Source organism: Peromyscus eremicus, chromosome 9, assembly GCF_949786415.1.
Source record: "Peromyscus eremicus chromosome 9, PerEre_H2_v1, whole genome shotgun sequence".
In the NCBI taxonomy this organism is placed as follows: domain Eukaryota; kingdom Metazoa; phylum Chordata; class Mammalia; order Rodentia; family Cricetidae; genus Peromyscus; species Peromyscus eremicus.
This window is the reverse complement of record NC_081425.1, coordinates 80,451,044-80,478,479: the sequence shown is the minus strand read 5'-3', so window position 1 is coordinate 80,478,479 and position 27,436 is coordinate 80,451,044. Positions and strand designations below refer to the sequence as shown.

The 27,436-nt window shown below is 41.4% G+C and overlaps 1 protein-coding gene across 4 annotated transcripts in view; it reads left to right on the top strand.

Moving 5' to 3' along the window:
- The window catches only part of Kcnma1 (potassium calcium-activated channel subfamily M alpha 1), a 715,240-nt gene that overhangs the window by 672,710 nt on the left and 15,094 nt on the right, over nucleotides 1–27,436 (top strand). For all 4 annotated transcript variants that reach the window (XM_059273863.1, XM_059273862.1, XM_059273861.1 and 1 more), the window contains 4 exons: nucleotides 5,751–5,881; nucleotides 22,157–22,351; nucleotides 24,942–25,060; nucleotides 26,915–27,139. In XM_059273863.1, the coding sequence (XP_059129846.1) occupies nucleotides 5,751–5,881; nucleotides 22,157–22,351; nucleotides 24,942–25,060; nucleotides 26,915–27,139 (670 nt within the window). The remainder of the gene's footprint in view (nucleotides 1–5,750; nucleotides 5,882–22,156; nucleotides 22,352–24,941; nucleotides 25,061–26,914; nucleotides 27,140–27,436) is intronic.

Genomic DNA, 27,436 nt, shown 5'->3' with positions numbered 1-27,436 from the left:
AGATTATTTGAAGGACAAACTGTTCTATCTTTCCCAGGAGAGAAATAGACAGTTTCCTTCCTTCTGGCCACTGTTTTCAAAGGAGCGTGGGAATGGCTTTGAAATTGGGGCATCCATTTGGGAATGGGGAAGAAAGGAAGCAAGGGTCCTTCTGGTGGCTTCTTCCTGCAGGTGCCTCTTCTGGGTGTTCTGTTTCAAAGGCTCCTACGGTTGAAACCCTACTCAGAACCTCAGGACTAAGCCAATCCCACCTGAGAATGGATCCCCTGTGAACACTGGCGCAAATGATTGTCTGCTCCACTGGGCAGCAGCCCCACCTTGACCCCTAACCCAGTTGAGAGTCTCGCCAAAGGTCATTTTCAAAAAATGGCCAAAATATGAATGAAGTGCACAGGGTTTGAAGGCTATAATCCATAGCCAGTAAAACCCAACTTCTGACCTGTCCATGCCATTCTCTGGTAACCTGTGGGAAGTTATACAACTACTAAATGGCTCTTCCCCTCCCCGGTACAAGTTCTCTATTGTCCAGGTGGCTTAGCTTGAGAATGCGTCCCCCATTGTTCCCTCACTCTTTTCTTTCTTTTTTTCTGTACTTCCCTCCATTCCCTTTCCCTGACCCTTAAATGCTGTATCCAATTAGCTAAACCGGGCAAGTTGCCTTTGGTATCAGTCAATCAGGAAAAAAACAGTGGGACGCACATTCTAATGATAACGGAGTTGGGTAAGAAGTGCTTGTCTTCTTGACATCAGTATTTTCTTTTGTTCTGATCTTGGTGTTTCCAACTCTCATTGGCTTTTCTCCCCTTCATTTCGCTGGCTGTAACAGAAAGGCTACCCCATGGCACTGCTTTGAATGTATTTTATTTGTGGCTCTGGTTGGAATCGACTGTCTTGTTCTGGCCTTTTCTTAATGATTTTTTTCCCCACACAGCATCAGTAAACCTTTGATCACACCCATCTGACCTGGCAGTAGCTTCCAAAGCATCTCTGCTCTAATTCATTTTCTGTGGCCCAAGCCTCTCTCTCCCTCTCTTTTAAATCCCACGCGTGCCCTCTCTCCCCCGCCCCCTCCCTATATTCCTCTTCCAACGTGCTGTCAGTTTGACTGACATGTCTTCACAGCTCTCAGAGGAAGTCAAAGGAAAACTATAAAAATTTTAAGATAAGAAATCCTAGACAGTGCCTTCCCTCCAGCTGTTTATTTTTCTTTATTCTGACTTTATTTGCCTTTTTTCCCCCTACCAGGCCCTTTCTCAGAAGTTCTGCTTCTGAAGCCATAAAAAGCAGCTGGTTCCCAGGGGATCTTTTCTTACTAAAGCCAGATTCCAAGAAGGGTGCAGAACAGGCTGGCAGCCCTACTCTCTGACCCCCCGCCCTGCTGTCCCAAAGCCCCCCCTTCCCCTCCCCCCGGGTGGGGGAGATTCACAGTGGATTTATCTGGAAGATAAAGGCCCCTGGTCATGGCTGCATTTGTCAGGCCCTTCCATGGTTCCCCATGACTTGGTTAATAACCCACGAAGGGCGCCCATCAGCAGCAGGTCTCAGCACTGGAGATTGATCTTCTAAATAGACATAGCAAAGGGCTTCTGGGCAGAGACGTGGGAGGAGGAGTGGGGAGCACCTGCCTTCACATGACTCACAGATGAAATGAACACTCCATTTTCTTGACCCCCCAAATATATTTCAAAATAAGAGAGGAGGCTTTTAACCCAGTAATCTTGCTTGTGAGGTGTCTAGAAATGAAGAAATAAATTGTCCACCATGCAGCCCTGCACGGTTGTTAGACAGAGCTATTTATCAGGGCACATTCACTCAGGTCAAGGAGTACCACACTATTTTCTGTTTCCCACAGTAGGAGAGGTATCTTTTTCATGTTTAGCATTGTTGGCTAAAAGCCTGGGTTTCTCCATCGCTCTTCTTAGAACCATAGGACCACAAAAGACCAGGGAAGCTCATGTGCCCCAGACCACTGTTTGAAAAAGTCATCCAAGCATCTCCCACACAGAAAGCAACCACGTCAAGACTTTCTCTTGCATTTGGATTTCGTGTGCTATTAACTAACTAGGGTATCCTGATTTTGATTAGTGGAAAAGGAAAACAAAAAGCTTGGTGCTCCAAATACAAGGCAGCAATTCGGTTATCAAGTCCCCCAAACACTCTCCCACACCAGATTTTTTTTCCTTTGCCTTTAGAGTTGAGGCTACTTCTCCCCTCTGCTCTTGAGGCTAGTTTCTTTCACAGTCATACCACGATCCTCATACCATTCCTCCTCCCACTTCACCCCTGCAATGTCATCTGCCCTGGGATGTGTGCTGTGTGATATTACTCCAGCGAAATGCCCCTTAAAACAGACAGAGACAGGGCTGGAGAGACAGGCCTGGGGTAAAGCGCTTGTTGCGCAATCACGAGGACCTGAGTGCTGATCACCAGCATGCACATTCAAGCTGCGCATGGCAGTGTACATCTTGTAATTCCAGCCCTTGGGGACAGATACAGAAGGATCCCTGAGGCTTGCTGGCCAGGGAGTCTAGCTGAATCGGTGAGCTCTGGATTCAGTTGACAGACCCTGCCTCAAAAGATAATATAGAAAATGATCGAGGAATGTGGCTGATGTTAACCCCTACCTTCTACATGCACCTGTACATGAACACACCCACATAGGAACACATCCAAACCCGAACACACACAAAGACACAGAGGCAGCCCAGGCCAAACACATATGAAGACTGTAATATATTTCAGTCATCATTTGTTCTGAGACTCCCCTGACGAAGGCTCCTGAGGTTTCCATGAGGAAGAACTTTGTAACAGCTTAACTCACTCTTTCCCAACTATATTTGGTCACATGCATTGTGGGGCAACATTTTTTGTCACCTCTTATTACCCACGTAGTTGCTATTCTGGGAAGTGGGCATGGAGGACTCCAGCTGCTATCTTCCTGGGACTGGGCATTCCAGAACAACAGGCAGGCTTTTCACTGAAACTTGCTCTTGCCTTGACATCTTCCAATCGCCTGCATCGCTCAAGTCTAGAGTTGTTCTTCCTACTCAGGCCACATTAATAACTTAGGACCATTTTTCCCTCATCTCTCTGTAAAGAGGGAGGGGATACTGCTCCAGTACTAATGATGATGCAAACACCATCAGCTGATGTGAATAAATAAAACCATATTGTAATGCTGTGATTTTTTGATTACATTTTCTGATTCCCAGAGCAGGAATACTGTAGACCTCACAACATACTGTTGGAATATTAAAAGACAAAATTATAGACTTGGGATTTAGCTGAGTTGGTAGAGTGCTTGCTTAACATTAACAGAGTGCTTTACACGCAATTGCTTAACATTAACAAAGTGCTTTACATGCAATTGCTTAACATTAAAAAAGCCCTGGGTTCAGTCCCTAGCACTTCATCGACTGGGTGTGGTAGTCCACACCCATGATCCCTACACTGTAAACGTGGAGGAGAAGTTCAGTGTATAATCTTCCACGACATAGTGAGTTTGAAGCCAGCCTAGGATACAGGAGACACTGCCCAGAGAGAGAAGAGAGAGAGAGACAGAGAGAGGGAAAAGCTAAGGCAAAATTTCAACAAGTGTGGTTTTTAAAATCTTAAAAGATATTTAGTGTTTGCCTGCGACAATTTAGTGGGTGTACCTCATGTGCATGCAGAGGACAGAAGAGCATGTGGGGTTCCCCAGAGGAGTGTCAGGTAGGCCACGGTGTGGGTGCTAGCAAGCTAACACAGTCCTCTGCAAGAATAGCAAGTGTTCTGAATCACCACCATCTCTTCAGCGCCTGCTTTAGAAAGCTTAATCCACGTCATTGACAATTCTAAAGTAGGACAAGGGTCCATACCAAAGTGGTTCCTCATATTTGGCCCACTATGAGAGTAGGGTGTTTACACACACACACACACACACACATTCCTGAGGAAAGGAAGTGAAATATGAGACACCCTGGCCAGGGCTCCAGGTGGAGCCTGTCTTACTTGAATCTAGTTTGAACACTAGGCCACTTGTGATTGGCTGAGCCTGAGCTACTTATTATAGGAGTAGGTTATACAATTTCCACATGGAGTAAGGCTACAGTTCATGACATTTGAGACACTTTTAATCAAACATGAAATGGGTATGGAGGCAGCTTAGGACCAGTCATGATTCAATTTAACAGAACCATTTGGAGGGTTCATAAGTAAATCTTACTGTCTCTGAGAGGAGCAGAGAGGTGCTAGACATTCCCTAATGTAACAGATTGATAGACAATTGTGTTATCAGCCTCCTATTATCCAGTGCACACCGTGCCCTGGGTCCTGGAGCAAACTCACCAAATCTGGTCTCCTAGGAATCTCTGAGCTACCTCATGAGAGACTGCATAATTTCCCCATTTCACAAGAGAGCACCTTAGCTGTAGGATCATGAAATGCTTTGCCAAAGAAGTGGGTGACAAAACCAGACTTGAGACTTTTGCACACCATCCTGCAATTCACTTGTGCCTGAAACAACTGGGACCCAATGTGACCAAATTTGGAAAAATCACAGCAAAGATTTCCCTCCATTAGAGTCATTCTCCAGAGGGGATAAAGATAGTGTCATTTAAAAATAATTCCACACCAAGCCTTTTATCCTATTATCATTTATTCTGACTCAATAAACAAAGTTTTGGTACTTTTTTTTTTTATCATTTGTTTGTATTGTTTTTTAAAGGAAAGTTGTCCAGAAAGTTCCTTTAAATAATTAAAACAATAACTCTAGGGAAGAGAATTAGCTGCAGATAGCTTCAGAAAGACATTGGAGCTAGGAAATCTCATCTGTTCTCTTCCTAAAACCACCTTAATTATTCCAGAAATCACAAGTGTGCCTCTCCGCAGCTCCCCACACTTCCCCCTATTACTTGCTCTGCAAAATGGATCATTTCTGAGGCCAAGATAGGAATAGAAGCTCATTTGTCATTTAATTTTTTATAAGGTAAAGGCATCTGAAGGACACAGTGCATCAGTCTGGGTACACGCAGGAGGAGTCCTTAGGGGCTCCTCAGATGACAGTGAAGGAAGGCATCTTGCCCTGGCCATGTCTTCTAGAACACAGCGAAGCCAGAGCTGTTTAGAAGGGGAAAGAGTGTGTGGAGCCTTGCAGAAGAAGTTGGAAAACAGCCGGAGATAGCCAGGAGCCATTCCCAAGTGTTCAGTAGGGTATGGGCCTGGGTTCATAGGCCAGGCACACCAGGTACTACCCAGGCCCATCCTTGGGGCTATCTATAGGTCCTACCTGAGGGCAAATTCCTTGCCATTTGCCCTTGCTGTGTTTCTGGTCCATTGCTTTTTCTCCTAAATAAGTTGCATTTTTTCTTTGTGGCTAACTTTACCATTCCAGCATGGCTATTCATCATCGAATTATGTCCATCTCTCAAAGGATTTGGCTACCAAAAAATGCCCTAGGGTGTTTCTTGGTCATGATTCTAAAACTGTAGCAAGGACTGGTCAATGCCATTAACTTACCAGTTCTTGGCAGTTGCCATGGACCAAGCCTGCTTGACCTCATTGCTCTCCAGGTCTCAGAAGTTAAAACAGTCCTGTAGGAGCAGGCCATTGAGTCCCACTGCTCGCCAATCCCCAGATCCATCAACAGCTTCGCCATGCTTGTTTCTTTTGCAATAACTTCAGTTTCTCTAAGCCAGTCACTTAGTGTATCTCTGGCTTCACTAACACATGCATAGTGATCAGTGCTAATTCTTATTTTATGCCTTTTCTAGTGAACGATACTAATGTTCAGTTTTTGGACCAAGATGATGACGATGACCCTGACACAGAGCTGTACCTCACGCAGCCCTTTGCATGTGGGACAGCGTTTGCTGTCAGCGTCTTGGACTCTCTCATGAGTGCGGTAAGTTGTCTAGCTCCCTCCTCTCCATTCAAGGGGTGGAATACACACCCACGGACCATCTCTAAAGTAGGAGACATGGCAGAAACTTGAGCTGTGCATGGAAAAGAGCAGAGGTTCATGAACCTTTCTCTCTAGAAAGGATACCAATATTTATCAATCACCCAAGTAAATATTGATTATAAATTCCTCAAAGAGCACAGAAGACAGGGGAAGTTATGACCTGGTTTGGAGGATAAGAGAAGCGCTCCTCAAGGAAATATTTCATACCAAGATGTGAGACCCTGTCAAGAAAGACAAAGGAAACTGAACCACAGTGAGGAAGGGACAGGGAAGACACTGAAAACCATTTTCATGGTTTGAGTCTTTGGACTTAATGCTGAAGAGTGATGTGGTCAGGTTCCTATCTGAAAGCACTGGCCTTGTTTGCTCGGTGGAGATGGCTTGGACTGGCATGACTCAGGGGTGATGTCTGAGTAGGCATCTCTTCTTGCTAGAAGGAGAGTAGTACTGATAAGTGATGCAGGCAGGTGGCAGGTAATATCTGAGTAAGCATCTCTTCTAGCTGGAGGGAGAGTAGTACTAATAATAGTGGTGTGTGTGTGTGTGTGTGTGTGTGTGTGTGTGTGTGTGTCATGAGAGGTTGAATATTCTTTGATAAAATTAGAAACATTTGAGAATAGCCTGAATGTGAACAGAAGATAGAAAGGATAGTGTACCAAGGGTGACACCAAAGCCCCTGCCTATCATTAAAAGAGTAGGCCTTGGGACTCTTCTCTGCTGAAGGGCAGGGACAAGGATGGATGTTAAAGGAAAGGAGTTATTGATCAAGATATCAAAAGCAGTTGTGTTTCGTTTAGTAACTTGATGTGCAGTAAGCGGTCAAGCCATTTGTTTCCCCGTTTCTTGTGACCCCCAAATAAGTAACAATTAAAAGAGTGGATTCCAGCACAGTGGCATCATCATTCACTACAACAGACAACAGCAGCCATTTAGAATGGGCCACAGCAAGCACGGGGAATCCTTCCCACTCGTGTCTTTATTTATGCAAGATGCCCTTCATTTTGCAACAGTGAAATTCACAGTTTGTGAAAATGGAGGTGTGGGCCGGATAAAAACTGACCTTGAGGGACCCATGGGACAGAGTTTCATTAAGCACATTCAACTGTAAACATAATTTAGAGGGTATTTTTTCCATACATACATTTCTCACATTGTTTAAGAAGGTTGTTCTCTTGATTATGTTAAACAACTGATATACTAACTATGCATTATTATCATATATTCATTAAAAATAATCCCAGAGGGATTACTGTGTGAGGGAAGATGAAGACATGGGGCTTTTAGAGACAAATTTAGGTGATTCTATATTATTGAATGTGGTGCAAATGTAAGCATATCTTAGTGAAATATCAGAATTATGGTTTTAAAAATAATTATGAAATAACATTCATCTAAATTAAGGTTGACTGGTGGCTTTCCAAGTCAGTAGAACCGGAGCGGAGCCCTCCTGGTTTCCTCGAATTCTGTGATGACCTTAGGGCTGCTGGTAATATTGGCTCAGTTTATACAAAGTCTTGGACAGGCTGGAAAGAACAATAGAGGCTACATAATTATGTTCAATAAAGTACCAGATTCTCTGTAGGAGGTTGGATTGTGTCTCTTTAGAAATTTCAGATCTCTGCTCTTACTAAAAGACAAGTAAGCTGCTTATGGGTTTGTTGGTTTTTTGTTTTTTTTTTTTTTTTTTTTTTTTTTAGAATTGAAAAATACTGTAAGGTTTTTTTGAAACTTAAATTTATAACATTTATGTTTATACACAGACAGTCAATGTGCTCCAAGTAGGACCAGATACTGAGACTTTTGAAATGAAGCAGTACACCTGTGCAGGTTAAACAACTGTGAAGCCAGTGCTAATTCTAAGTGATGCAATTGAAACTTCTACATAGTCTAAGGACACATGACTGGCAGTATGGGGGTGGTGTATATGACAGTGTGGAGGCAGGGCACACCTGGGTATGAGTTTCAAGGCTAAACATTGATAACATTGCCAGATAATCAGTTCTCAGAAACTCAGATGAGAAATCAAAATGAACTGATTTCTAATAACTATTTTCAAAGGTCATCCCTGATCCCTTTTGATACCAAATTGAAGTGTTTGGGACAAAGTGGCTTGTGGTATATGGATGCCATAGCCTGGAAGCAGCATTTCTTTCTTCTATATTCCAGCCTAGAGTAAAGGGTTCTAGAAACTTAGTACTGTTCCCCATATTTATCAAGTAGCAACATTAGTTATTGAGGGCTTGGAACTGAGTGACACACTTTGGTGATACAGTCTGATCTTTCAGTACATAGTAAACGAATAAACCAGATTTAAACAGTGGAGTGAGGCACATTAACATGCCTACTGACAGTGCTTTTTCAAGTCATCAATCAAAATCCCAGCCAAATCATTCCAGACCTATTATCTAGGATGAAAAACCTCCAGTTGAGGTCTGGCTCAACAGACCCAATTAGATCCAGACCTTTTGACAAAGTACTACCTGTGATTTCTTTGTATTCTACTCCAAACTTCATTTATGAAAACTTTACATCAGTCAAATACCAAGGCAGTAACTAGGAAGAACTAAAATGAGGTTCCTTTCAAACAGCAGGAACGGAGGTAAGAGTCAATCCCAGCATCCATCTACAGGAACCATCACAATACCTACACAAATCACTCTGGATGTCAGGGATCCTCATTTTCTAGCACTGCTCCCCAAGTTGCCATTTATTCAAGGAATCAACGTTCTTGCCTGTCATCACTTAACTCCTCTTGGCTTACTACTTTGTTAAAAGAATACTGTTTTGATTATTCGTTGGCCTTTTTTGTAATTGATAGGGCTGTGTCAGACAGTCTTGTGGCTTCATCCAACAGATGGACAACAGAAACTGATGGTGGGAGGAATAATTATCCCTGTGGATGTGCACCTCTAAGAAGAAGGATTCAATTGAGAAACGAACTTTTCAGAATGATCCTAGACTGCTTCTCTCTCTCTCTCTCTCTCTCTCTCTCTCTCTCTCTCTCTCTCTCACACACACACACACACACACACACACACACCACACGCACACGCCTAAGCATATACAATGAAAAGAAACTTCTCTGTTTTGGGAGCCGTGTGTGAGTCTTCAGATTTTTTTCACCCAATTTCACTTCTTCCAAACCCCAATCTCAATTTCACTTCCCCTAGACACCTGGAATAAGAAGATAGGACATTGGCTCACTAGTCACACCAGTTTACTGGCTAAGGGCCCTAAATCTCTCTAGGCTTCATTTTCGTCATCTTTAAAAATGGGATAATAATCACACATGTCTCATACCTTGTCCATAGGAGACTGTGGTCATGGTTATAAAGTGATCATGAAGTATTTAGCATATGACCAGTTCTCTAAAGCTGTATTATAGTTATCATTCTTAATCAGTTCATTTACTGGACACCTACTAAATGACAGACATCATTCGTCACTCTACAGACTCAGGATAGAGAAGAGAGCCACGGACCATGATTTTCTATTGTTTAAATTTTCTTTCTGCTTGGATAATCTAGAGGTAAAAACTGTAGGGGAATGATGAATAATGTCAAATAAGAAAAACAGATTTTAAGCACGTGAAGTAAGTGGGGCAGTGTGGCACAGGGTCATCAAGGAGACCCGAGGCTTCTGGTTCCATTGCACCACCAACCCTCACTTATGTTTTCCATTGTCTGGGAATCAGTTGAGACCAACTGTTAATTAAGTGTGATGTGAACAACTCCTTGTGCCTTTGTGGTAATTGGATAAGGACAAAGGGATATGAAGGTCTTTCAACAAGCAGGAATATGTTGACAGCAGAGCCATAGATTTGCTATTTACATACACACACATACATATATATTCATACATATATATGTGTATGTATGAATGTGTCTGCTTACTCATTCTCTCTCCTGCACGCATGCATGCACACATACTCTAGAGATATTAGACTCTGGAACTATGTGGATAGATGAGTCAGAAGTCTGCAGGAGGGATGAGTCGGTGTTTCATGTCTTATATGAACTAGCCTCAGTGTCAGAAATAACGAGATTTATGTTACCAAGACAGAGAATGTGCTCCTCTGAATCATGGGTCCACCTGCCTCTCTGTCTATACTGAAACTTCCTAAAGGGCCAAACCCTGGGTGAGCCTTATGTTGAAGGCTGAGCTCTCAGCCCAGGTTAATCCAATGCCATTCCAGAGATGCCAGCGATTTCCTGCTCATGACTCATCTCTACACTCCATCCAAGAGCCCTTATTTCTTCTTCTCACAAGCAGACAAACAGTCCACAGGCATCGCCAAGGCAGATGGCGTAGCAGCAGTGTTGTGTCTGAGCAGCAAACAGCGGGATGTTGTGCTGGACTCAAGAACATACCCCTTGCTGTTGCACCAGGCAAGGCAGATCCAGGAGAAAATAATTGAAATAGTTCTCATTGCTCATGAAAGAAAAATACTAAAAATAAAAATCCACACCATGAAAACTAGCAAATATAAAAAAATGGCAGATATGACATGGAAAATGACAATTTTAGTGCAATTATAGACGAAAGGCAGAGTGCCATTAAAGTTAAGGCAATGTTATTAAAAGATGTGTTAATTTTCAGTTAAATTTTCTATAAAAGACCAATTAGTTTAAAAGGCTTGACAGCATTAACTGTGAAACATAAGCTCCAGTAATTACACTTAAAAAAAAAATAGAAGGAAGATGAGCGAGTGAGGTGGAACAGTCCAGCACACATTAGGCTAGGTGGTGCTGCAGATTCGACTTTTTCTTCCACAGTTTTCTGGTCCTTATTCTAGCCCTTCATGATTCTGCTGTGTGTCCTTACAGGACCCAAGAATCACCCAATGCGAGAGGGCAAGGGAAGCTCACATGTGATTGGAGGCAGCCCTCCTTGTTAGAGATGAGAACACAGGAGGAGAGAGAGGAGGCATTTTCTAAATTGGTTGCATTGGGTGTTCTTTTTTATAAGCTATACTTTACTGAGTATTAGTTGCATATGGGAAATTACACACATTTTCTTGTTTAACACTATATATTTGTGTTTTGCTTCTTTTCTTCTGTTATGTGGATGAGGGATCCAAGCCATAGAAAACTTGGGCAATGTTCTTGTTGTCATAACTCTTGAGTAGCTAAGAAGGGATTCAAGATAATACCATAGGGCAGGGTGATATCGTTTAGAGGCAGAGGTACTTGGTGCTAAACATAGTGACCTAAGTTTGATCCCTAGGACTCAAACGAAGGAGAGAATCAGCTACCCCAAGTTTTCTTTGCCCTCCACAGGCACACCACAGCACACCTCCTACACACACATAAATATGATAAAAATTTTAAAACGCATAATCAAGAGGTCAGCATGCTCTACTACAAAGAAAGCCTTCCCTGAGAAGTGCTGGACCTTGTCTTCACAGTGAAAAGTGGGCCTTGAATTCTTTAGACTACACAGGTGTCCTGATTTCAGGTACCAAATAAATCTCTATACCACTGAAGTGACAGGGGATTAGGCAGGATGTCTGTGGGCTAGTCCTTTCAGTCCACAGGTTTCGTGCAGGAGACCCTCATAAGGTTCCCAGTACAACTGTCATGAACTTGGTGTATAGCGAGGCATGGTATAGTCTTGAGGTGTATGAGTGTGCAAGATGTGCACTTTATAATCTCACTTCATAGTCTGTAGATCCTCAATGCCAGAATTTTCATTAATCTACAAAATAGTTGTGCATTCTGGCTGCTTTTCCTTCTTCAAGAATAGTTTGATGATTGGTATTTGGGGTCCTAGTGCTTGTTTTGCCCCATGATGCTGAAACACCCCCTTCCTCTGCTCAAAGCCCTGGAACAGTGATCAAAGACTTCAGAATGTTCAAGCACCTATGAAACCCTGTCTCCTCCTTTCAAGTTGAACCACTCATAGGCAATTTTGAGACACTGTCTTTGAGTTGCATACAAATGCCAGTCACTCCAAGGTCCAGGAATTATTGAGTGCTTAATAAGTACCAGTGTTTCTGTGTAAATCATTTAACAAAACTATGTCCTTCCACATTGACCTTATCTGTGTATTCTAACGAGCAACTCTACCATATTCTTTGTTTAAAATAAACAAACTTCAATTTCGCACATAGAAAAGGATAGCCATGTTCCTTTTGGAAAATTTGGGAAGCACAAGAATGTAGAAAAATATTTAATCTATATTCCTAAGTCTGAAGAAAAGTGTTTAATATTTTGGTATATGTATATATATATATGTGTGTGTGTGTGTGTGTGTGTGTGTGTGTGTATTACTTATAGATAGATGATGACAGACAGATGATAGATAGATGGATAGATAGAGCTTGCAGTTTTAAATCTTGGTTAATTCTTTTTAGTTAATATTGTGTCAAGAGAATTTAGCATGTTATATTTTTTAATGTCATGATTTGCAAAACTTCCATAGGATTTCATGACACTTTTTTTCTGGGATATATCACCATCTTTTACTCTATTGTTGAATACTTTTAAAACATTTCGCTATAATAAGAACTTTGTGTCTTAGCTTTCAGTCACTAGAGTGGATAGATAGATATCTGAAATAGTCAACTTAGGTAAAGAAACAGTTGATTGAGGCTCGTGGTTTGGAGTTTCAGCACATTATGGTGCATGGTGTAGTAGAGTAAGACTGCTCACCCCATGGCTCTGAAAGCCTATGACAGAAGGAAGAGACTAAAACCCCATAGTCCTCTGTAAGGATGTGCTCTCAGTATCCAGAATACTTCCCTCTAGTAAGGGCTCTACTATCTCTCAATGGAACCAAGGCAGGGACCACACTGTCACATGTGGAGGATGTTCCAGATAGAGTCTGTAACACGCAGAGGTAAGCATTTTTGTACATGAATCTTGCAATGAGTAACAATGTGTTTTGAGGGAAACTTACTGGGTTTTGAGCAAATATGAAGTAAAGCTCATGATCATATTTCCTGATTATTTCCCAAGAGCAAGTGTGCCCACACACTCCCATTTTGAGTGTTCAAATACCATCTCATGTGCTATGGTGCTCTGTGTTGTCATTTTCCCTAGGAGGACCTATAACTATGTGTATATTTAAATGTATACACTTTAATTTGTAGGTAGTTGTGTAAATATTTATTGTTGTCTTCTGATAACTTTAGTTTTTATCCTTAAAGACTTTTTGCTGTATAAAGAACCATCAAAAAGAGATGCATAATTTAGCTCTGTTCTTAATTTAATTTTTAATGATACTTCCTTTCCTTTCTTAGAGTTTAAAATAAATATTTTCACAGTAGAAAATCTATGAAATAAATGGAATGGAAAATTTTCATTTCGAGAATTTATTTTTACAAAATATAGAAGTATCTGTCAGTTGAGTTATGTGTTTTTAACATGATTTTTGAATCCTAGTGCTTTTTAGAGTCTACTTAAAAATTTTATCAATCTGTATTCTTACTACACCATCATTCTCTGAAAGCATATTACTATATGTACAATATATGGTCTATGATTGTAGCAATATTTATTCAATCATTATTATACTGCTGGAAGAGATTTCCAGGTAGCCAGTTTCCCCCACATCCACTTGTGGAGAAATCATCTTTGTCCAGTGATGTGTGATGCTTCCTGGGCTGTATCACTAACCCTGTCTGTAAGAATCTGTATGGCCAGGCTTTGGGCCTCTTTAAGAGCTATAGTCTCAGGCACAGCTACTTGCCTTAGCTGCTGTAGTCCTGAAACAATTAAAGGTATCATGTAAAAAAAAATGAGCATTGCTGGGTCCCAATAAGAGTTAATTAAAAAGAAAAACAGTGACAATGGCTATATTTGTTAGTCCAGTCCCATACCTTAATATTTATAAGCACTGAACTATGAATTTGGCATCCCATTCTTGTTGATATAATTTCTAATACTATCTATAGTGATCAGAAAATCTTCAAAGTTTACTGTAATATTTGAGAGGAAAATATCACAATGTTCTTCCCAAAAGTCACTTAGTATAATTGTATCCAGTTGTTTGTTGGGTTTTTTTTGTTTGTTTGTTTTTTTGTTTTTCAAGACAGAGTTTCTCTGTGTAGTTTTGCGCCTTTCCTGGAACTCACTTTGTAGACCAGGCTGGCCTCGAACTCACAGAGATCCGCCTGCCTCTGCCTCCCGAGTGCTGGGATTAAAGGCGTGCACCACCACCGCCCGGCCTTGTATCCAGTTGTTGTCTTATAAAGTCCATGTGGACCTACAGTTAGGTGCAGATTTCCTTAGTTTACTAGGGAAAATATGACAAATAGCTACATTACATGTTAGAAGACACAGAGCTTGCCTTTTTCCCTAGCACTCTGTTTCTCTGCCAAGGATAATTACTGTGGTTTATGCTTTAAAGCAAAATCAATTCTTTCTAAAAGATTTAATTTTAATTATGAGCATGTGTGTTTCATTGTGGGTGGGCATGTGAGTGCAGGTGACTGTACAGGTGTGGGAGATTAGAATCCAACTTAGGCTCTGTGGGAGAGTAGTTAAGTCCTTTTAACCACTGAACAAGCCTGCCAGCCCCCACAAATCTACCCTTTTGCATATCCAGTGACTGGTATTAAAGAGAACTTCCAGAGTATTGGTCTTAATTATTTTATATGCCTTGCATGGTATTCTCCTTCTAACTTCTGATTTTGGTGGTGGTGGTGGTGGTGGTGGTATATTCATCATTGGTATGTTTTTTCAAGGCATTATTTTTAGACTCATCAATTCATTAAATATCCTCTTGGCTATTTTATTGTTTTATGAGTTTGTGTTTCATCATGCTTCTCATCTTAAGAAAACATAATAAGCCGGGCGGTGGTGGCGCACGCCTTTAATCCCAGCACTTGGGAGGCAGAGCCAGGTGGATCTCTGTGAGTTCGAGGCCAGCCTGGGCTACAAAGTGAGTCCCAGGAAAGGCGCAAAGCTACACAGAGAAACCCTGTCTCGAAAAACCAAAAAAAAAAAAAAAAAAAAAAGAAAACATAATAAAAAAAAACTTAGAGCTTTATTCATTATAACTATTTTGTCTTTAATCTGCTTCTATATTTTCAGGCTTATCCATTACAGTTTTGCATGTCATATTCAAATACCCCTTAATTTTAAATAGTCACTATTGTAAGCTTCTTTTCCATCTTGATCTACTGATAGACAGTCAATACATTTAGAGGCTCCCCTGAAACAATGGTATTTACTATTATCCTGTTACATTTTACCCATAAAATGTTGGAGCTCTTCTGTAAGTGTTAGCTAGTATCACTATAAACTTAGTATATTTTAGAAATTTCCTTAAAATATATTTTATTGTCTTATTTATTTCATAGGAAAATACTAATTTGGCATTAATTTTGTTTCTTAATCGATCTGAAAATCTTTATCATTTTATAAATTCTTTAGTTCATTATGTTCAGTTATACATATAACCCTATCTGTAATCCTACATTATAATTATAGTTTTTACTTGATTTTATAATTACTTTTTGTCATCCATCTTTTGGTTATATAGATTAAAATTTAAATGCTTATTATGTCTAGTGATGCTTAAATTTGTGAATACTCAGTTCTGTTTTTAGCTCTAGTTTGTGTTTAACGGCCCCCTCTATAAATATACTCAACACCTGTATTTTAAGTATCATTATCTAGGAAACTCTAGCATCTTTGTTTTTCCCTTATACAACCCATTTTAATGTCATTATTTCCTTTCTCCATCCTCCTATGGCATTTTTTCTGACTTTAAAATCCATTCTAATGCTATTGTACTAATAGATGATTTTATGTTGTTATTTTTCTTTTCAGAATTAATTTTGACATTTGCACCCGGTTTTTTAAGTAATAAGTATAACAGCCTTTGCACGTGTGTGTGTGTGTGTGTGTGTGTGTGTGTGTGTGTGTGTGTATCCTTGCCTATAAGGGAGGCTAACAGTCAACATCATTTGTCTTCTATTACTTTTCACCTTGTGTTTGAGACAGACTCTCACTCTGAGCCTGGACCTCAAGGATTCCAAAGATTGGCTGGCCCGTGAGGTCTGAGACAACTTGTTTCTGTCTGCCCAGTAGTAGGATTAGAGCATGCTCCACCACACTTGGCTTCTTCTGCGGGTGTTGGGGATCTGAACTCAAATTTTCAAGCTTGTATGGCAGATACCTTGACTGAGCTGTCTCTCCAGCCTGGTGACAGCATTGTAAAGTTCCATGTCTTCATAAACCTCACCGGTATTTTAAAACCAAATTGGCTCCTGTTAAGGGAAAAAATTAAATTATATTTAAGAAAGCTAGTTTTTGATTCTGAGTATCTTTTAAAGATGAAATGAATAGCAGGTTGGAGAGATGGCTCAACATTTAAGAGTTGTATACTGCTGTTGCAGAGGACCTAAGTTTGGGTCCTAGCACCCTGGTCGGGTAGCTCAGAACTGCCTGTAACTCCGGCCCCAGGGGGTGTGGCACCCTCTTATGACCTCTGCAGGTACCTGTACTCATTGCATATCCCTGACACATAATTTAAAATAAAACAATATTTGAAAATGAAGTGAATAAATTCTTCAGTACCCAACGATCCAGAATCATTCCTATTGTTTCCACAAATTAGATGGACAATTTCATGGCCTATAAAATTCTTGGAACAAAGGTTTTGTTTCACACTTAGTTGACATGCCTCTAATGTTGGTTATGGGAGCCTGAGTCTCCTTAATTTTATACTTTTGTGCTTAGAGCAGTGTTGCAGGCCACTGTCCTTCACCATTTTATAATTTAACTTCAAACAGTCACCTGGCGCAGGCCCTGGCACTGATCTTGTTTGTTTGGTGTGACCCCCTGGTGTATTTCTTAGGCTCACGTTCCCTAACAACCAGGACAGGTTGTTCTTGTTTGAAGTGCCTTCTGGTTTTAGTTTCTTGAATTCTGTTTACTCCTTAACATGTCGACACTACTGTTTATCATGTCGATCTCTGTCTTCAGCGTTTATCAGATTTCTGGTTTTTTTGCTGTTGTTTTTTTAAGGACAGTAAACATGTATTCCTCATCACTGACTCTGTGTGTGTGTGTGTGTGTGTGTGTGTGTGTGTGTGTGTTTGTCCCCACATGTGTGTGGGGGTTCTTATGTGCACATGTACATGTATGCATGTGTATGTACTTACACAGTTTTCAGTTTTACAGCTTCTACTCCACATATGGAAATTTAGCCATTATAAACATAATTATCTCTTAACCACGTAATTATCTTTTAACCAGTTCTTTTAAGAAATGTCTTATTGGAATATTAATAGACCATAAAATTCACCCAAGTATACAATTTTATGGGTTTCTTAAGCATATGTAAACATCTCCAAGGATCTTTTAAGAACATTCTCATAACTTCCAGGAGAAATATGTCCTCATTTTCCTTACTACTTCAGCTGCTCAGCCCTGAACGTCCACTGATATTTGTCCCTATCTCTCTAGAGTTGCCTTTTCTGGGTGTTTCATAGAGATGGAATCTTATTTGTTTTTATGGCTCATCCATGTTGTAGCATGTGCTTTATTTCTTTTCATGCACAGATAATGTTGGCTCCATGGTTCTAACATATTGTGATGCATCCATTAAGGGATTGCTGTTTGTTTCCAGCTCTTTTGGCTGTGGCGCATGATGTCGTTAGAATATCTCTGCATGAGGTTTTGTTCTGATGTGTCTTTCATTTCCCTGGGGTATAGTTAGGTAGAGTTGTTGGGTCCTATGGTAACTCAACTTGACTCACTTACAGAACTTCTGGACTGCTTTCCAATGGTTGGAGCACTTACAGTCCAACTGGAAGTTTGTAAGGCCTCCAGTTTCTCCACATTCTCATCAGTTCTTGCCATTTATCTGTCCCTTGGTTTATCACAACCCTCTCAGTGGGTAAAGATGAGCTCTCTTTAAGATTTGGACTTGTGTGGTCCTCATGACTACTGATGACTTATCTACCTGGTTTTGAGGCAATGTTTATTCAAGCCTCATCCTTTTTTCTATTTTTCAAATTTATTGCCTTTTGGTTGTTGTGTTCTTGGAGGATTTTAAACACTGGATACTACACCCTTAGAAGATACATTTTTCCTCAAATATTTTCTCTAATTCTACGGAGAATTTTTACTTTTTACATAGTGTCTTCCAATGTATAGTTTAAAAATATTACAAGATACAAATGATTGTTTTCTTGTGTACCCTATGATTTTGATGTCTTATCTAAGATAATTATCAAAGTGAAGTTTTGAGGATTTGCCACTATTATTTCTTCTTAGCACTCTATCCTTTTAGCTGTGACATTTGGGTCTTTGATTCATGTTGTTTTGTATATAGTGTGAGGAGTAGGTCCAACATCTTCCACTTGTTGATGCTCAGTTGTTGTCACTGTTTGATAGACTATTCTTTCTTTTATAAAGCTTCTTGATACCCTCATCAAAATTCAGTTAACAGCAGCTCTATGAGTTTATTTCTAGATGCTCAATTCTGTTCCATTGGCAGTCATTATGCCACTGTTTGTAGGATATGCTGAAATCAGGGGTTTGGGACCCTCCGATTTGGTTTCTAGTTGCTTTTTATATGCTTGATGTAATATTTTATGTTTCATGCAATTACATGTGAAATTTGATAGGAATGTTTTTAATCTGTATAATGTTTAAGGGTTTTGTTATTATTTTAATATTATCTTCCAATCCATGAACATGGGATATCTTTCTAATTATTTAGAGTTTATTTATATTTTTTGTAATGTAGCTTTCGGTATACCAGCCCTTGAACTCCTTGAATAAATTTCTTCTTAAGCATTTTATTATTGTCAATGTTGTTAAAAGTAGAGTTTCTTAAGTTTTTCTTGTTCACATAGGGAAAAGTTTGGGTTTTTTTTCATGTTGTCTTTGTCCTCTGAAATCTTACTGAACTCTTATTACCTATGACCATTTAAGTGGGTTCCCTGGGGTTTTATTTATACAATGCCAGGCCACTTGTGAGTGGAGATAATCTTCCTTCTTTTCCAATATGAATATCTTTTATTTCTTTCTAACTGACTACGACTTCCAACACAATTTAAGATAGAAGCCATGACAATTAACCTTTTTATTCCTGATCACACGGGGAAAGCATCTGCTCTTCCTTCCTAAAATATGAATTAACTGTTGAATTTTTCCAGTTTGCTCCTTATTTAGTTTTTTTTTTTTTCTCATTTGACAGCTTCACCCATTTATACATAATGGATTTTAGTCACTTTTACTCCCTTCTTCTCCTTTCTCTGTCCCTCTGAATCCCTTTGTTCCAGTAAGTCTCCTTTCTACTTTCCCATGCTCATTTTGTATGTTGTCCATTGAGCTTAATTAGCGATTTTTGCATGAGCGTGGGTGGTAGGATGTTTACTGGGGCAAGGAAACTTGCCAGTGGCCACACCACTGAAGAAAATAGCCTTTCCAGAAGCTTTCAGTTGCCAACAGTTCCTCAAGTGGGGGTGGGGCCCCCCTGGCTCTTTCCCTATCCATGAGGAAATAGTAGTTGGTCCAATTTTGTGCAGGTCTTGGGAGATGATCACAGTAGTTAATAAGTGCATTGGCCATGTCATATCCAGAAGACCTCTTATGGGGTGCATTTCCCCATCTTCTGGCTTATGGTATTTCAGCCCTTCCTTATGTAATATTCCCTGAGCCTTGGAGAGGGTGTTAAAGCCATTCCAGTTGGGGTCAATCACTCTACTATCATTTAATCTGTGCGCTTTGGCCAGTTAGATCTTCTAGTGACTACTTACCCAGTCAAAAACAGATTCTTTTGCATTTTATCTTGAAAACGATTTCATTTTGAAAGAAAGACAATGCCCCTCATTTCTCTAGATTTGGGCAGGGAGTATTCAGGGGTTCAGCAAATGGGGTTGTGAATGTTTGCCGTCTACTTACCTGCTCTTAGCATAATGTCCCAGCCATTGGTATAGAAGGGTCATTGGAACACAAAGGTACTTGTCAGTTCTCTGTCCAGGTCCCCCTCATTTAATGTGGTAGACAGGACTCGGTGGGATCTCTGACCATAGGGAAAACATTGGGAAGTGTTTGTGTGTCTTTAATCAATGTAACAAGTCTCCAGGATGTAGTTCACAGGACCTTCACTGTGTCCTTCCTTAGTCTAGAAGAGCATTTCTCAATGTGTGGGTCATTTGACCCAAATGACCCTTTGGGGTCAAATGTCCCTTTCACAAGGGTCACATCTGATATCCCACATATCACATATCTTATGATTCATAACAGTAACAAAATTACAGTTACAAAGTAGCAGCAAGAATAATTTTATGGTCACTGCAGCATGAGGAACTGTATTAAAGGGCCACAGAATTAGGAAGGTTGAGAACCACTGCTCTGGAGGGAGCTTGGGCACTGAGGCTGACTGAGAGATGAGAGGTTCCAGGATGAAGGACAATAATGGCCTTCCACCTTCTAGGACAAAAACAAACAGGAAAGAGAACAATCAAGGGATGTTTGGATATGAGAGTGACTGTCGCCCACCATCCACAACAGTCCTTTCCCTCATGTCTCTGGGATCAGCTCAGACATATTTGCCAGCACTTGCTGGACCCCGAGTTTCTTCTCAGTCCCTCGGGTATTGAGAATCCGGGGTCCCATAGCTGCTCTGCGATTCCGTTTTATAGGTGATAAATAACACCGCGACCAAAACTGTTTCACAACTTTCAAAGGTGCTGACTTCACCTTTCAAACTCCCAAAAGGTGAACTCAGCACTAAACCTCAGCATGACTCCAGCCCCCTTAGCTATCCCACACTCCCTTGGGGGGCCGCGGGTCTGCTTGTCTACCCCAGGGAACAGCTGAACACTTGAGCATCAATTCTCAGCAGGGTAGCCTGTGTATAACTTTCCCAGCATTCTTTGCAGTTGGAATCCTATGTGCTCTTTGGTTGGGTGTTTCCATAAGGAAACTTAGAAGCCCATGTAGAATTTTTTGCAAATACACTTGACCTTAATAACCAGGCTGATTTTAATGACTATAAACACCGACACCCAGGGATGACACAGAGCTAGTGACAGAGTAGGATGAGGACCCATCCATGTCTGTTTTGTTCCCTGTGATGCACTGCCAGGTAAACTCAAGGAAGTCACAAGTAAGAATGCACCTGTCACCTGGTGTGGTGGCATGAGCCTTTAATCCCAGCGCTCAGGAGGCAGAGGCAGGTGGGGATCCCTGTGAGTTCGAGTTTGGCCTGATCTAAAGAGTGAGTTCCAGGACAGGCTCTAAAGCTATACAGAGAAATCCTGTCTCAAAAAAACAAAAACTAAAACCAAAACCAAAACCAAAAACAAACAAACAAAAAAGGATGCACCTGTCCTTTCTAGTCCACCCTAGAGGTACATAAATGACCCAAAGCCACATCCAAGGTTGGGTTTGTTTTTATTTGGATGCCTTGACTCTCCTCATGCAAGAAAATGGAACATATCGCCTTTAACTGATATTTTCTCAAATTGGGCCGGGTAACAAATGTCATTTTAAGGTCTTTTCTTAGATATTCTATTAATTTTTAAAGCCCCATTGCCTTCTTCCGGACGTTCCATGAGGGAGAGAAATGGACATGCAAGGGGAAAAGTTCTTTACGTCAGCTATATTCACCTCAGACAGCCGAGGTTATTTGCAAAAACCAAGATAGACACATCAGGACACCCAGCTCATAGATTTATCCAGCTGTTATCCTGGCGATGACTTCTGGGTCTAGCCATTATCACAGTCTATGATAAATTGTTGAGTGTGTGGCATGCAAGATTCTCTTGGCATCTAATTCCAAACAGAAAGAAGTTGTGCCATTCGTGGGTGGCCTCCTATCATATGGATGACAGGTTCTCAGTGGTCGCCCTCCTTTGGGTAGCAGCCCAGGCATGCTGCATTTTATTGTGTCCCTAGTGTCAGGGTTGACATTTTTAGGCTTACAGAGGCAAGGCAGTATTTGCATATCTACTAACACCAGTGTTTCAGGCATTAGCCTTTTAAGAAGAATCCTCTGAATTGTTTTTTTATTTATTTATTTTTCCTTTTCTTTAAGTCAGGATCCCATAGTGGAACGAGGCAGGAGAGAAAAGAACAGAATAATTGGAGGCTGCTGTCTTTTCTCTTCCCACAGAAAATTACTTGAAGAGACAGGCGAGAACTTTACATGGGAGATACCAAGAAAAGCTGTACTTTGGATGTCAGCTGTGGTGACTGTGGGTTGTTTGCTTAAGAATGCTTCTCCTGCACCTTCTTTCCACAGACATACTTCAATGACAATATCCTCACCCTGATCCGGACCCTGGTGACAGGAGGGGCCACGCCAGAGCTTGAGGCTCTGATTGCTGAGGAGAATGCACTTCGAGGGGGCTACAGCACTCCCCAGACACTGGCCAACAGGGACCGTTGCCGAGTGGCTCAGTTAGCCCTGTTGGATGGGCCCTTTGCAGACTTAGGGGTAAGTATACGGCGCAGACAACTCCTGAGCGCAGTATTGGCAGCAATCCTGATATGAATAAACTGTGCGTCGGGCGGTGGTGGCGCACGCCTTTAATCCCAGCACTCGGGAGGCAGAGCCAGGCGGATCTCTGTGAGTTCGAGGCCAGCCTGGGCTACCAAGTGAGTTCCAGGACAGGCGCAAAGCTACACAGAGAAACCCTGTCTTGAAAAACCAAAAAAAAAAAAAAAAAAAAAAAAAAAAAGAATAAACTGTGCCAAGCGGTGACATCTAGGCTTCTATGTTTCTCTTGTCCAATCTGTTTACTATTTACTAAATAGACTATTACTTTAGTTTATTTAGTAATAGCCTAAAAACATGGAATTTATGGGGCCCTATTTACCAGTCCCCACACTTTATTCATGCAAATCCTTCTACCAAATTGTCGATGTGTTTCTCTCAGGCAACTGAGGCATAGGGAATTTGCACTAAGGCATCCTGGCTTTGAAACTATGGGTCTCTCCTCCATTGCTGCCTTCCTCAAGTACTTTCTTCCCAGAGATGAAAGGGGTAGCTGCCAACACCACATAGCTAAGTTTAGGAAACATTTTCTCAGGGGCCTTATATCTCGGAGATACTCCACTTTGACTCTATCTGAACATGAGGATGCTAGGCCCCAAACTCTGCTACCAGAGTTTTTGTATCTATATACTGTTAACACAAAAATTACAGCTCAAATCTTAAAAGGGAATAAGAGATAGTTTATTCTGGAGCCATTTTGAGAGATCACGGGTCAGGAACACAGATTTAGTTTGTGCTGAATTCCTTGTTCCCACCCGGAAGTATTTTCATGAAGTTGTATAGTTTTACTCAACAAAGAAAGTCATAAATCAAGGCAACTTTAAAATACATTGGTGGGTCCATCAGAGGCAGATACAAGAAGATGGGGGAAGCTTTCCTATAGCCCAAGATGTTCTCTGATGACATTCTTAGATTTGGGGTTAGTGGAAGCTAGTGGTCTGCTAAGTTAATCAATTCCAAAAGGTTTCTATTAGCTACAAGATGTTAGTTCTGACAGAGGTGGGCAGGGAATGGCTGTTCTAGAGGGTTAGAACTAGCCCAAGATAAGGTAATTAGCTTCTGGACCTGCAACTTTCTAATCTTGCCACAGTACTGCAGTTCCCATCATCAGTATCCATCTACATAGCATCTTTTCATCCAGGCACCAGTGGGTTTGAAGCACCAAGGCAGCTGTGTGTGTGTGTGTGTGTGTGTGTGTGTGTGTGTGTGTGTGTGTGTGTGTAAAACCGCTGGCCAAAGTAGCAGGATCTCAATTAGTACCTTTCCGTGTCTTGAGGTCTCTAATTCAAAACCTTTGTCTTGGGATTTCTGAGTCTGGATCCAGTCACACTTCCCTAGGCCTCCTTTAATGAGGGGGATCAGAGCTTCCCTTTGGGGTCTCTGGACTCATTACTCTGTACTCTACTTTGTCAGACACTTTGGAAAAAGTGTGCCACTTTGACCGTGATTCCAAACTCACCTGCATAGATGTGTTTAAGGGGTGGAACCATGAGCCTTGGGGATGACATACCTATTGCACACGAAAAATACTATTGCCCAGAATGTCCCATCATGGCAAAGGTCTTGTTTTTTAACACATCAAGTGGCTACTTGTGGACCAGAACCTATATTTGACTGGAGCTGTTTTGAAAGTCAGCTTCCATAATCAGTGACTCTTACCCTTATCACTTCCTTGCTAATACACTGGAATCAGATTAATATTTTCAATAATGGACAAATATGGGACCATTTGTTGTCTAATATGCCCATCGTGGGAGTTCCAGTGAGAGTAAAGACAAATACATTGCTGCGGTTCCTAATGAATCCACTCAGCCGTGCTGTTCTGTATAATACAGTCTGCTTGGAGACACATATCTGCAGGAAGCCCAGAATTTTCGATGTATTTGCAAACAATCATGTTGTTTCACCTTCTGAGTTAAGTCCCAGAACTTAGGGTGGTTGTGAACTGATTAGTACAGTGAGTCCCAGGTATCTCCCTGGCAGACTCCCAAATGCTCTTCCCCTCAGACATCTCTGAGGTCTGCAAATTGTGCTTTTCACACCGTCCTTATCTGAAAGAGTCTTATCACCATAGGGCTTGAGGGGGAGCTCTTTTATTCTTGCAGTGATTTTCATTATCACTTGGGCAGTTTTGACAACATGGTCCCATCACAGTGGACACAGCTGAGCTGGGGGGAAATAGAATCCTTGCTTTGCAGAGTACCTTTCTTCCCTCTAGCTACACAACTGAGACCTTCCGTGTCACATCTCTACCTCAGGTGAAGAAAGACAGAGCCAGTTGGAGCTATAGACACAACTGTGTGGACACCAGAGGAAGCCCTGTGGTTGTCAGATCCCTAAAGTCAAACATACTGGGTCCAGGCTGTTTGCCATGCTGATGTCCTCGGCTACAGTCTCTTGGCATAGATCCTCCAACCACAGAGACAAGAAAACAAGCCTTTATGTAAAGGTGCCCCCCCCCAACACACACACCTTGATTCCCAGGCAAACAAAAACTGATGTTTCTCTTGGTTCCTTTGTTGTCTCCCAGGATGGTGGTTGTTATGGTGATCTGTTCTGCAAAGCTCTGAAAACGTATAATATGCTTTGTTTTGGAATTTACCGGCTGAGAGATGCCCACCTCAGCACCCCCAGCCAGTGTACAAAAAGGTGAGTGTGCCGTCCCCACTCTGCCGTCTCACCCGAACGCAGTGGCATCGATGCCCTCCCTTGTATCCTGCAGGCAAAGGTCTCTTTGTGCATGCCTTCAACACACTGCCCACATGAAATCTGACACTGAGCCGAGGAGTTATGAGAATGATTGCTTTTTTTAAAGTTACTAAAAATGAATGTGTAGCCACTGAGGGAAGAATTTGTGTTTTGGAAAGTAGCACCTTGACCCCGTTACAAAAGTCAGAATCCCAAGCTTTGTTTCCTCCCATCACTTCCTTGGTCCCTAATGTGGAGATGCTTCACATTGATGATATTTTTTGCTTCACATATTTTGTATTGACTCACTTTCTTTTGTATATTTAATTAAGAAACTTTTATATTATCACCTTAAACAAAAATATATGACAGTTTGGGGATGCTAGTTATGTTTTTCCTTACAGCCTTAATACAAACTCATAGCAGACAAACACTAATCCTAGAATTACCCAAATCCAGGAGTTTGTGCCGTAGGGTAAAAATACACTCAGATCTGTAGATTACAATCGTTAAGAGGATTAAAAAATATATATACTGGGAGCTGGAGAGATGGCTCAGCAGTTAAAAGCACTGTCTGTTCTCCCAGAGGACCCAGGTTCAATTCCCAGCACCACATGGTAACTCACAACTGTCTGTAACTCTAATTCCAGGGGATCTAACACCCACACGCAAATATACACGTAGGCAAAACACCAACGCACACAAAATAAAAATAAATTATTTAAAAATACTGTGATTAGAGTAATTTCCATAGTGTGTAGAAAAAAACCATACATGTACTTTTAAAAATTATATAACAATGTTTATATACTTAATGGCTGAAAATTATAGTACATGGTTAGAGTTAAAAATTGTTACAGACAAATGCCAAGTGTGGTGGTCTGCACTCCTTTAATCCCAGCAGAGGCAGAGGCAGGCAAATCTCAAGGTCAGCCTGATCTACAGAGCAAGTTCCAGGATGGCCAGGGCTACACAGAGAAACCCTGTCTCAAAAAACAAAACAAAATTTGAAGACTAATGTGTTCCTACATGGCAGTGATTATGACATTCACCTACAGAACTTCCCAAGGCCAAACTACTGAGCCCCACCTTAGACTTGTGAGTCAATTGATCAGGGTGAGGTTACTTAAATTTTTTCCTTTTGTTTTTAGTTGTTTCATTTTCCTTCCTTCCTTCCTTTCGTCCTTTTTTTCAGTGCTACCGATTACATCCAGGGCCTCTTGCATGCAAGGCAAAAGTTCTGCCACTGAGCTCTATCCCAGGTCCACAATCTGCATTTTTTTTTCCTAGTCTCCTGGGAACCTGAGACCACACCTTGAGATCCATTGTTGCAGAGGCAACATGGTGATCACTGAAGCCATCTAGAGAAAGCCTGATCTAATAGGGAGAAGTTGGGTGGAGCTCTTGTAACCAGGGCACTGTTGTTGATGAGGTACTAGGCATGACGAACAGAGACCCTGTGGTTTGTGTCTATGACGGTCAGAACATTTTGGTATGGAAGTGACAGCGCAGCTGGGTGACTGTTTGTCATGAACTTGACCCGTATACAGAAAAATGCATATGGTTCATATGAATTATGGTGTGGCCTTTTCATTACCAGCACTAACTTGGCACCTTTGCCTGGGCTTCTGGCTGCCTTGTTGAGTTAAATATGATGATTTCCTTTCATTTGGAAGAGAATGCGAGGCTACTGGATGGAGTACATCTTCCAGTTCCTCGGTCGGGCAACTAGTTCTTTTTGGCTCAGGGAGAGTTGAGTCCTGCGCCTGCTCCACCTGTGACTCAGCCTGTGACACCTTTGCTTGCTCTGTCTAGGTACGTCATCACCAATCCCCCCTACGAGTTCGAGCTCGTCCCGACAGACCTGATCTTCTGTCTGATGCAGTTTGACCACAACGCTGGCCAGTCCCGGGCCAGCCTGTCTCATTCCTCCCACTCCTCGCAGTCCTCCAGTAAGAAGAGCTCCTCTGTCCACTCCATCCCGTCTACAGCAAATCGGCCGAACCGGCCCAAGTCCAGGGAGTCTCGCGACAAACAGAAGTACGTTCAGGAAGAGCGGCTTTGATATGTGTATCCACCGGCACCGTGTGTGAAACCGTATCTGCTTCTCATTTCCCCAGTTGGTATTCCAACAGAGTAACTCTCCTGTTCCCTGTAGTCTCCTCTTTTTTCTTTTGTTTTCTTTCTTTCTTTCTTTTTCTTTTTTTTTTTTACACATTTTGCATATGTATGATAGTGTGCATGTGGCTGTCATTTTTATTTCGCCACCATAAAACCCTTGAACACAACAGCAAATAAGCGGATGGACCAAAAGTTATTTATGAATCTAGGGGGGAA